The sequence below is a fragment of the Gossypium arboreum genome, chromosome 1 (genome assembly GCF_025698485.1).
Source record: "Gossypium arboreum isolate Shixiya-1 chromosome 1, ASM2569848v2, whole genome shotgun sequence".
NCBI classification, from domain to species: Eukaryota; Viridiplantae; Streptophyta; class Magnoliopsida; order Malvales; family Malvaceae; genus Gossypium; species Gossypium arboreum.
The window spans coordinates 122064605-122076415 of record NC_069070.1 but is presented as its reverse complement, the minus strand read 5'-3'; the positions used below and the strand labels follow the sequence as shown (position 1 = coordinate 122076415).

The window sequence follows — 11811 nt, the reverse complement described above, 5'->3', positions numbered from 1 at the left end:
ATAAGAAAAAAGAGTTTTAAAACTGAAATTAAAATAAATTCATTATTTTCAATTAATAAATTAATTAATCAAAACTAAAAGAATTTGATCATATAAAATACAAAAAAATATCATATCATCTGTGATATGTCGGTCATACATTGATTATTTTTGCTACCTCATAAAAAAACAACATTGTTAGTATATTGGAGTAATTTGTAAAACGTTTGACAATTGCAAGTACCAAATCGAACAAAAAAAAAGATTAGGTACTAAATTAAGAAAAAGAGTCAAGTTCAAGTACTAGATTAGGAAAACGTGTCAAGTTTGGGTACTAAATTGAACCCAAAAAAAGTTTAGATACCAAATTAGGAAAACGTGTCAAATTCAGATACTAAATGTCATAAATTTATAAATATATATATATATATATATATATATATATATATAAATTAGGTAAAATATCTATCTAGTCTCTTTCAATTTCAATATTAAGTAAATTGGTCCCTTTAAAAAAATTGGAGCAATTTAGTCTTTGTCAATTTCGAAAGTAAGCAACTAAGAATAATTAATCACGACATTAGGTTTTTTTATCAATTGTGCATAATTTTGATTAGTATAATAACAAGCTTAGACCTTGATGTTTATATAAATTTTGCATAAATGTTGTCAGAATGTAAGCGTTGCGAGCTAAATTTGTTAATTAAGATAAAATTGACATAATGTGTAAATATTGTGGGTTAAATTTGTTAAATCAACATAGAATTAACAAAATGTGTAAACTTTGAGCATTAAATTTGTTATTATACTAATAAAATATATAAAATTGACGAAAAACACCAATATTGTGATTAATTGAACTTAGTTGCTTACTTTTGAAATTAACAAGGATTAAATTGCTTTGGTTTTTTTAGAGAGATCAATTACTTAATATTGAAATTGAAAAGGACTAGAGATGTCTTTTTGCCTAAAAATCAAATGCGGTTTTGGTTGAAATGGTAAAAAATCAATAGAAGGAAGATTTTGAGATATTGGGTTCAAATCCCATCATTTGCACGTATTTTTATGTCAAAAAGTAAAGATACCCACAATATTATATTTGTTGCTTTATAAAAATATCGAGCTTTTGTTAATTCTACAACTATATTAGAACTTGGTTAAAAGTGACATTAATGCAGTAAAAACTTTATAATACTAAATTTTGTTAAAAAAACATTTTATTCTCTTATCATATTAATATTAATTATTTTAAAAATTAAATATTTCAATAATTATCTTATCTTTGAAATTGAAGGATTTTATATTCGGATTGTATTTTATTCTCTCTGTTCAAAAATGGATAAATTAATTCATGTACATTAGATTAAAGAATAAGCTGGTTTTTCTATTAAAAAATTAATATATTTTTACTATTAAAAATTGGTCATTATAAGTTCAACATGAAGCATACATGGCATGCCACGTGTTAATGTTTGATTATTCTGTCAGTTACATCAGTTTTTAACCGTACAAATGTATAAACCCAACAAAATATAGATTAATTGAATTTTGTCATATTGTAAGCTTAAGGACCTCTGTAACGGCCTAATTTTTAGTGGTGTCGGAAATGGTGATTTGAGATCACTAAATTCGACAAATAAGATTGAACAAGATAGTAATTTAATATTTATGAGTCAAGTAAGAATTTAGAAGAATTTGTGAAATGGTGAAATTAGTGAATTAAAAGAATTTATTAGGTCAAACGGGTCAAAAATGAGGTATCGAGACCTCAAAGTTGAAAATCGAGCTATAAATATTTTTATAAATATTTATGGAGTGTCATTGAGTTAGTATTAAAGTTTCGTTAGAAAATTTTAACGTTTGGATGGCTAATTAATTAAAAGGACTAAATTGAAAATAGCACAAAATTTGTTAAATTGTGAGTAAATAGCTTAAGTATTTAAAAGATGGATTTAAAGAGCAATTAGACCCAAACGTTAATGGCTGGACGGTTTGGGTATGAAATAAGCAAGAAAACAATGTGAACAAGGGCAAAATTGGAAATAGATAAAAGTTAATAGTTAAATAATGATGTAATTGAAAAATCTAGACATTTCTTCATATTTTCTCAGCCAAAACGCCATATAAGGTCTGGATAAAGCTGGTTTTTCATATTTTTACATCATGTGAGTTTAATTCTTGCTTTTTCTTGATAATTTTTATGTTTTTATGACTTTTACAATTAGGTCCACTTGTAGAATTCATTAGTTTTTGATTTTATGGGTGAAATTGGAAGTTACCCTGGATGGATAAGGAATTTTATGATGAATTATTATGAAATTTAAGTTCTAATTTCATATTAAGGTGGTTTTATTAAGTGATTTTGATAGGAAATGATATTTAGGACCTAATTGTGAAAAAGTTGTGAATTGAAGGTTGCTGTTGAAATTCAGAATATAAAAGGTTTTGAAATAGTTTATAATGATAAAATAAAGTGTTAATTGAGAAAAATTAGTTCAATTGATGGGTGAATTGAGCAGGGACTAAATTGTGAAAACTGTAAATTTTGGGGTAAAAGTGCAATTTCGAAATTTGAACAGCATAAATTGTGAAGTGAAATAGAAATCAAATAAATGCTAATGAGTAGAAATATTTTATATTATAGATCAAGAATCCAAAGAAGAACGAGGAAAAGAAAAAGTTGCGAATAGTCCCTAAATTTCAATATCTTCTACAAATTAGCGGGTAAGTTCATATGGTTGAATTTAGATGTTTATTTGTGAATGATTGAAGTTTATAATGTGTTATTATATCTAATTTGTTGTGGGATTGTGTAGATTTTGTTAATGAAAGAATAAATGTGGAAATGCAAATTAGGAAAAACGCAGGATCGAGTACGTTCAGATCGTGACGTGTGATGAATTGACGGATAAGACCATGGTTGTTCCATGGCAAAGTGTGAAATGTAGGTATGGTATTATCCATCTTGAAGTGTGAAATGTAGGTATGGTATTATCCATACCGAGTGTGAAATGTAGGTATGGTATTATTAAATCCATACCGAGTTAAGAAATGTAGGTATGGCATTTCCCATACCGAGTTGAAAAATGTAGGTATGGTATTTCAATGAGGAAAACCATACTGAGTTGTGAATCGTGGCATTGAGCAACGACGTACTCAATTTCGTAAGCCGTTTCCTAATTTGATTATAAGAAATAAAAGAGAAGTGATCCAAATGAAAGAGATTGAGTAGTTATTCTTGTTGAGCTCAACTATGTGAATTATTATAACAATGGTTGTGAATCGCAGGAAACTTTAGTAAATGTTTTGGTATTGTTTGGAAATATTATGTTTGGTAAGCATTACTTTTAACTCATTGAACTTACTAAGCTTCAATAAGCTTACTTGTGTGTGTTTAATATTTTTATGTAGATTGACTTGAAGTGAAGTGGGTAGATCGGATCAACACAACAAAGCACACTATCCAGATCAATTCGGTAGCTTTTGTTTTATGTTTGAAGATTTATATGGCATGTATAGAGTTTGAATGAATTGAAGTAAAGATGTTATAAACTAGTTAACAATATTTGTACTAAAATAGTTTTCGGTAAGTAGCAGTAGTTTGAATTTTAAAAATCACTAAAAATAGTAGAAATGGAATTAAATAATGAATAAATTATGGAATCGAATCTCGATGAGTCTATTTTCATATGGAAGAAGCAAAACAGGTATATGAGCTATATTTTATGAGATGTTTAAATTTTTGTGAAACAGGGCCAGAGCAATTTCTGGATCCCTGTTCTGACTTTGGAAATTCACCATAAATTTTACAAAGATAATTAGAAGTCATACTTTATATGTACAGATTCCTTATTGAGTCTAGTTTTATTAGAGACAAACGGCATAGTCATTGAAGCTCTGTACAGAGAGATATCTGATTCGTAATACACAAAGGTCAGAGTAGTCAAACCCTGAAATAGGGGAGATTTTAAATAATAAACTGTACTAATTGGCTTGACCAAAAATTCTAGAAAAAATTGGTAAGTAGATATATGAGTATAAATTCAGAGAAAATTTACGGATTTGGATTTGAGTTTTATAACTCGAGATATGAATTATTTAGCAACTATGACACAGTTGGACAGCTTGTCTAGAAAGTGTGATATAAATTGTTTGAATTTGTTTAAGTGCTCAAATAAGTTTAGTAATGCCTCGTGCTCGACTCCGGCGACGGTCTCGGGTAAAGGGGCCGTTACAACCTCCACTAAAACAATTTCATAATTTGATAATTTACTAAAAAATAATTATTTTCCATATCCATCAACCGAATCTTTGAATGCAACAATCTATACAACCAATTATTTTAATTCATATATATATATATATATATATATACTTACTAATATTTTAAATTTTAATAAATAAAAGAATAATGAGCAAAATCAATAAAATAATATAATGAGAATTTTCTTTTAAATATTAAAAGGTTAAAATTTTATTAATTGAATCGATAAGGGTCTCTCTTATCTTTAACTTGTAGTTGAGAGTTCGATCATCATTTTAAATATAGAGTAATTTTAAAACTCGTAACTCATGACTAATGTTTATTCTATTAATGGATTTATTGAAGACGAAAAATTAATTATTAAATTCACTCTAGGTAATACTTTAAAAAAATATTAAGTAAATAATTGGATTAGATTGTTTTGACTTGGTCGGTTTGAAAAGGATTAGATTATGTTTATTTATTTTTAAAAATTATTTACATTAAATTATAATTTTAAAAACCATTAGCATGAGACTGTAACATATGTTTGCTGTCCTTGTCAGTTGTACAGATATTTCTGTATTTTGTCGTGGATATCATGCATGTGTTCCACGTTCGTTTGTCTTTTATTAATATTTATTTTATTAATAAAGTAGAAATTGGCTTTATCCAGAGTAAGGATAAAGTTATGGGTCGGTTCTAGGTTCGGTTTTAAAAAAATTTCAAGCTCGAACCTAGTTTGGCTGATCGAGTAGCTCGTTTTAATGTTTAGAAAATGATTAAAATATTTTTAAAATTGTTTATAGAATAAAATATATTGTTAATATATTAAATATTAATTCGATTTTTATATATTCTTTTAATTTTGATGTATTAAAATGAAGGTACACTCAGAAATTATTATTTTTCAAAAATTTTAAGGAAAATATTTAAATAAAAGGGTGAATAATAAAATGATTAAATTTTGGCTATTAGTCCTTATATTTTACGAAAATTATAAATTTAGTTTATATATTTTTCAAAATCTAAAATTTCAGTTCTCAACAAACGATAACTATTAAATTTATTAAGTTAAGTTTTCTTATTTCCATAATTTGATGTGATAAATATATTATCATATGTATAATACAATGTTAGCTTATTTTTTCCACGTATTATTTACTAAAAATTCGATTAATGAATTAACGATTGTCATTTGTGTGAATATATTTTTAAAATTTGAAAAGTAAAGAAATTTAGAATGATCTAACTGAAGAATGTGGATTAAATCTACAATATACAATACTAATAATTGATTTTAACCAAATCGATTTAACTGCGACCGATTGGATTAAGATTAAAATTTTTAAATTAAAAAGTATAAGGATTAAAATTAACAAATTTAAAAATACAAAAACTAAAATTAATCAAATTAAAATATAAAAATTAACCCACCGTTTTTACAAAATATAAAAATTTGTCAAAATATTGGCTGAATGTGAAAACTCGAATTCGTCCTCGGAATCTTGCATAAGTTTCAATTATTTTTGTCTGACTTTTAATTCACTAAAATCCAAAAAAGTGAAGACAAAAAAAATTAAAAATATTAAAATATACAGAACAATAAATTCTTCTATTTTTAAATTCTAAATTTAATCTTTATATTTTACTTTCTTCATTTTAGTCTCTATACTTTTCAAATTTATCAAATTTTAATCATTGTGTTTTTGAAATATAAAAATTAAATTCGAACCCACACAATATTAATTAAATTTATTTGGTTAAATTATGCTATTAGTCCTCTACTATGCATAAAGTTGTAAATAATAGATAAAAGTACCATATGAAGTTCTTGTACTAGGAGCCAAATTGTATTTTACTCTCTTTATTCAAAACTTGAGTGAATTAATTGTACGTCAGAATGAGGTACATGTGGCATGTTACATGTATCTATCTGTTTTTTTATCAATTATGCTAATTTTTAACAATAGAAATGAAATAAATTTTTATCCGAAAGGACTAGTTTGCTCTTGAATTTTATGTATAGAGACTAATTTTCTTATTTTTTCAATAAAAAAGACAAAATATAAGGTGAATCTAAATATAAAGGCCTCATGGTACTTTTACTTCAATAATATTCTTGTTGTTCAAAGTTTTAAAAATAGCGGAAGTTAACAGGATTTAATTACTGTCGTTTGACCTGAACTGAATTTTTCAAAGTTTGAAATATATAAAGAAAAATGACCTAATTATGAATATAAAAAATATGAAATTAAAATAAGGACTAAATCCATAACTATGCGTAGTACAGGGACAAATAAAAATTAACCCAAAAAGTGCACTGTTCAATCTTTCAAATTCTGGGATTCAGCTGAGGGTGAGAGAGACAGATGAGTGTCAATAAATAAATCAATAAAGAAAACCTCAAAAAATCCATTGCCTTTCATTATATTTCTATTTCACTTTACTACTTTTATTTCTTTCTTTGAAATTAAACTTCTGTTCTTCCAATTTGATACTCTGTTTATTTTCCCGGGAAAGTTGAAAATTTTCTTTTCATTTCAGTTAGAAAATTGCTCTCGTTGAAAGACCTAAACGTTTGAAATCATGGGTTTTTGTTGAAACCAAGAAATCTTTAAAATTTCCCTGCCTTCGATCATAAAAAATAAGAAAAAAGAAAAATTTCCCTCATTTTCTCTCGTTTTCTCGGGCTTTCTATTGTTTTCGTTTCTTAACTTGGGCTTGAAATTACTGTGTTTTGAAAGGTAAAGATCCACTATTTGTTTCTTCATCGTCGATCAAAACAGAGCAAGACTCGAAGTTTTCTTTCTAAAAAACGTGTTTAATTGAATCCCCTCTTAGTTTTCGTTTCTCGTTTTTCCTTAAAATTTTCCCGAGAAAAGTGTAATCTTCAAAATCCAGCAGGGACCGAAAAAATAGTTTGAATTAAAAAAAGGTTGTCAACTTACAAACAAGATTCTTCATTTTCTCTCTTCAATTTTTCCCTTTTTCCCCTTAAATTTTGCTGTCCAAACGTCAAAAATTAGGAATTTTCTCTTCAAAATTCACATTACCTAAAATCACGTCAATCTCGCTCTGCTTTTTCTCCCTTTGATTTCTTCTACTGTTCATCAACACCAAGTTAAAAAAAAAAACCAAAAAAACCAAAAAAACAACACCACCAAACTCCCTGCGCTTTTTCTTGTCGTGTCTTTATCTTTCTTGTCCAAAAAACCATGATTTTGGACTCTGTTGCAAAGCAATCCAATCTCGATTGCTTCCTTCAATGCACAACTCCCACTGTTAGATCTCAATTCCTCCCTAAGGTAAACTAAATTCAGTGTGTTTTTATTCTTTGTTTTCGAACATATTTGCTTATTTTTTTAATTACAGAGTGAATTTGGGAGCTTGAATCGATTATGGCATCCATGGGAAAGAGAAAAAGTTGAATATTTCACATTAAATGACTTATGGGATTGTTATGATGAATGGAGTGCTTATGGTGCTGGTGTTCCTATTGTCTTAAACGACAATGAAACCTTGGTTCAATATTATGTTCCTTATTTGTCTGCAATTCAAATCTTTACAAGCAATTTAAGGTAATAAAAAAAACCAGATTTGTCTCTTTTTTCCTTTTTCTTTTTGTCTTTTTGATGTGTTAGTTTGAGCAAAAATGGTGTTTTGTTTGTTGCAGGGAAGAGATAGAATCTGGTGACGGTGATTGTTTTAGTGATTCATGGAGTACTGATGACAGTGAAAGTGATAAATTGTGGCGGTGGGATGGTTGTTGCTCCTCCGAGGATGGTGGTTCCGATCAAGATAGTGTTTGTCATTTGAATAATCGTTTGGGGTACCTTTACTTTCAATATTTCGAGACATCGACGCCTTACGGACGAGTTCCACTCATGGATAAGGTATCTGAAAATTTGAAAACTGATTCCAATTGTAGTATTTGATTTAGTTTGATTTGAATCGAATCGAATTATAATACGCGTATGTTTGATATAGAATGAAGTTGAGATCATTGCTTTATAGTGTACGAAAAGCGTTGGTAGATTCCATTTGACACTTTCTTTTTGTTATTAGATCAATGGATTATCTCGAAGATACCCTGGTTTAATGTCGTTGAGGAGCGTCGATCTTTCTCCGGCTAGTTGGATGGCAGTTTCTTGGTATATATCAGAACTTTACGTTTCTTATCTATGTTGTTTGATTTCTTCATTTAGGAAAAAAAGGTTATATGTGTCGGGATTCAAATCTCAAAACCCTAACCCTTTATGAACCTAGTAGACTTCGACTTTTCATTTGCAACGTTTTCTTAGTTAGGGAGATATGATCCTTTGAAGATCCTCTAAATACATAGAATAACTTCAAAAACTTGAATATACCTATGTTGGAAATGTACTCGTAATTAACATCGGGTTACGGTTGGGTTACGGTTATTCTTTGCTTGTTAGGTACCCGATTTATCATATTCCAATGGGAAGGACTATAAAGGACTTGTCCACATGCTTCCTCACTTATCATACACTATCTTCTTCTTTCCAAGGTAACTTTTCACTCCATATACATATAGATGTGTGTGTGTGTATGTGCTTGTTTAGTGATATTCTTTATTCTTGGTCGATTTTAGAAATCAATCCCGAGGATGACATCAAGCTAGCCGGAAAGAATCTAAAGGAAAAAGAGGGCAACATCTCTCTTCCACCGTTTGGGTTAGCAACTTACAAGATGCAAGGGGATGTGTGGTTGTCCTCCTCCGGTTGTGGAGGAGGGGACCAAGAAAGGCTATTGTCACTTTTGAGTGTTGCCGATTCGTGGCTAAAGCAACTAAGCGTTCAACACCATGACTTCAACTATTTCTTGGGTATTCGACGTTTCTAAAAAGCCCTTTACATCCCTAAGAAACATGGAAAAAAGTTCACTCATCACTCATCTGTCATCAAAAGCCAAAAAAAAGGAGGAAAAAATAGAAACATTTTGGGTTTTTAGAATCTTTAGTTATGGGGATGCTTTTGAGAACTTGTTTGAAAACCCCATTTTTAGGCATGTTTTTAAGTTTGTGGGCTTTTGTTGTAAAGAAATGGGTGAGATTTGAGAGTTAGTGTAAGGCTCGTTTAAGCTTTTGAACCTTTTTTTTCCTTTTTTTTTTCTGGACTGTATTATATGTTTTCTTTTAACCTTAGTATAAAGCTAATGAAAATGTTCTCAAGAGTTTTTCCACAATTTCTTTATAGCAAATATCGATTTCTTTTTTTGTTGATTTGTGGTTATGTTCTACTAACTATTAGAGATTGTGTGACTTTCCGATAAAACAACTCAAGTTTCATGGAACTATTCTTATTCTATTTGACTTTGATTATTCTATTTGACTTTGATTAGAACAGAGTTTTTTTAACTTTTTATCCGTAGTAATTTATATAAAATTACTTTTTTCAATATATAAAGTTGATACCAATTTGCATGTTAGGGTTGGTTTCATTTCCCATTCCAAAACCATCCAAAAGCATTTCAACAAACACTTGGGGAGCAGTCATACATACTAAAATAAGATTAGCCTATATGAGTAAAAGGGTTAAATCACCATACATCTTCAAATTATTGTTTGGATTCTAAATTAGTTCGAATTTTTCAAAATATATCAGAATAAGTCTTTTCATCAGCCTAGTCATCAATCTTGCGTGGTAAATGTTAGCTCGAATATGATATGGAGCATATTTGAAACACATGAATTAAAATTTAAAGATGTTTACTTATCACACTGGATAACTTAGATACTGACAATTTAAGGAAAAAAAAAAAGAAAGAATAACACTAATTCCAATGACATTGTATATTTTTTAACTCGTTGAACTTAAATTATCTATATACTAGATGGTATACGCATGCTTAAACTTTTTATTCACATGTTTTACACGTCAAATTCAAGTTGGTGTGTCAAGCTTATGAAAGTATTTAATTGATATGTTGTTGATATTTTGAAGATACAATTAGAGTATTTTTTAAGGCTTAGTAATCAATTTAGAATCTAAACCATAATTTAATGACATGTGATGAAATTATCCCTTTTTACAAAAATAATATATCTATAGCTAATTGTAAATATCAAGTTACCCAATTGACTTTAAATGATTGCGGTGGTATAAAGAGAATATAGAGAATTAATTCGATTGGCATCTATCGGTGCGGGAGGACGTGGGTTTGAATTCGCTGAAGCGCATTATTCTCCTATTTAAAAGTTAGAGAAAACTATAAATAATATTAGACATTGTATAAAAAAGAGCAGATATAATAAAAACTTATAATAAAATTAATATTTACTTGACTTAAAAAGATTAGAATAGGATAGATTACAATGTTGCACCTACCCATGATTTAATTGTTTTTGATCAAGTCAGGTTAATTGGCTACCCAAATACAATGAATTAACAATGTAATGAACATTTTTCATGTTTTATAATTTCTGGTTTGAAATTTTGAAATTAAAAATGTCTAAAGTTGATTTTAAGACAAACCATCTTAAACATGTTTTTTAATTTTAATTTTATTTGATTTTGAAAGATCTTAAAACATGTTGTAAATTTTTTAAATTTTTATATATTTGTTTTAATTATATTTCGTATGAGATTTAAACTAATATTAATATTTTAAAGTTCAGTACTCAATTTAAAAATTGAACTATAATTTACCTATATGATGAAATCATCCCTTTTAAAAGAATTGAATTTTGTATAGTTAATTGTAAATATCAAGTTACCAAATTGACTTTTCAGAATCATTGGGGTGGGGACTATGTATTTTAATTAGTTACTTTAATCCAATTATTAGTAATTTTTAGCCGTTTAATTATGAAAAGTTATAAAATAGATACTTAATTATTCAATTTTAATAATGCACAAGTTTTAAAATTGACATTATAGCAACTTTAATCCTTAATATTTATACATTATATCAATTTAGTCTTAATTCTAAAAATGAACCCTCAACATTTACATGTGTAATTTGGTCCCTTTTTTATTATATATTTTTACTTTTCTTTGTGACACTTTCATCTAAAAAGTCAAAACAAATTATTAGCTAAATTTGATTAAAATATACAAAAATGGAAACACAAACAAAATCCAAGTAATAATTTTAATATTTTCTCATTCTTTTAAAATTAACACTCAATGTTACAAAGAAAAGAAAAGCAAAGCTACAAAAAAAGAGATCAATTTACATAATGTGTAAATATTGAAGGTTATTTTTTTAGCATCAAGACCAAATTGACATAATTTATAAATGTTGAGAGTTAAAATTGCTATTATACCGAATTTAAAAACAGCCAATCTTTACCCGCTGATGATAAAAAAAACTAAAATTGAACAGTTGAATGACAAAAAAAAAACTAATTAGATGACCAAAAAAAAAATTTACTAATAGTTGGATAACTATTACAGTAATTTACCTTATATAACTTTTAACAATAGTTACTCGATTGGATTAATTTATTAATTTTCGTAAAATATAAGAACTAAATTCGGATTAATTTTTCAATTTATGTAAAGGAAAGAAATGAAATTTAAAATTAAACCTTAAAACAGGGTACGAATGCAAACAAAATCTAC

General features: G+C 27.7%; 1 protein-coding gene across 1 annotated transcript; it reads left to right on the top strand.

Moving 5' to 3' along the window:
- The first annotated feature begins 6558 nt into the window (after positions 1-6558).
- LOC108480292 (uncharacterized) lies at positions 6559-9430 on the top strand. Its single transcript, XM_017783231.2, has 6 exons — positions 6559-7530; positions 7598-7803; positions 7899-8118; positions 8291-8376; positions 8662-8753; positions 8838-9430. The coding sequence occupies exons 1-6, from the start codon at positions 7441-7443 to the stop codon at positions 9086-9088; spliced, it is 945 nt and encodes a 314-aa protein (XP_017638720.1). The 5' UTR covers positions 6559-7440; the 3' UTR covers positions 9089-9430.
- The last annotated feature ends 2381 nt before the right edge of the window (positions 9431-11811 follow it).

Excerpts from the sequence above, each read along its gene's own strand:
- LOC108480292 (XM_017783231.2), top strand. The coding sequence starts at position 7,441 with ATGATTTTGGACTCTGTTGCAAAGCAATCCAATCTCGATTGCTTCCTT. Across the intron at positions 7,531-7,597 it reads GATCTCAATTCCTCCCTAAG|AGTGAATTTGGGAGCTTGAA; the intron begins GTAAACTAAATT and ends TTTTAATTACAG. Across the intron at positions 7,804-7,898 it reads ATCTTTACAAGCAATTTAAG|GGAAGAGATAGAATCTGGTG; the intron begins GTAATAAAAAAA and ends TGTTTGTTGCAG.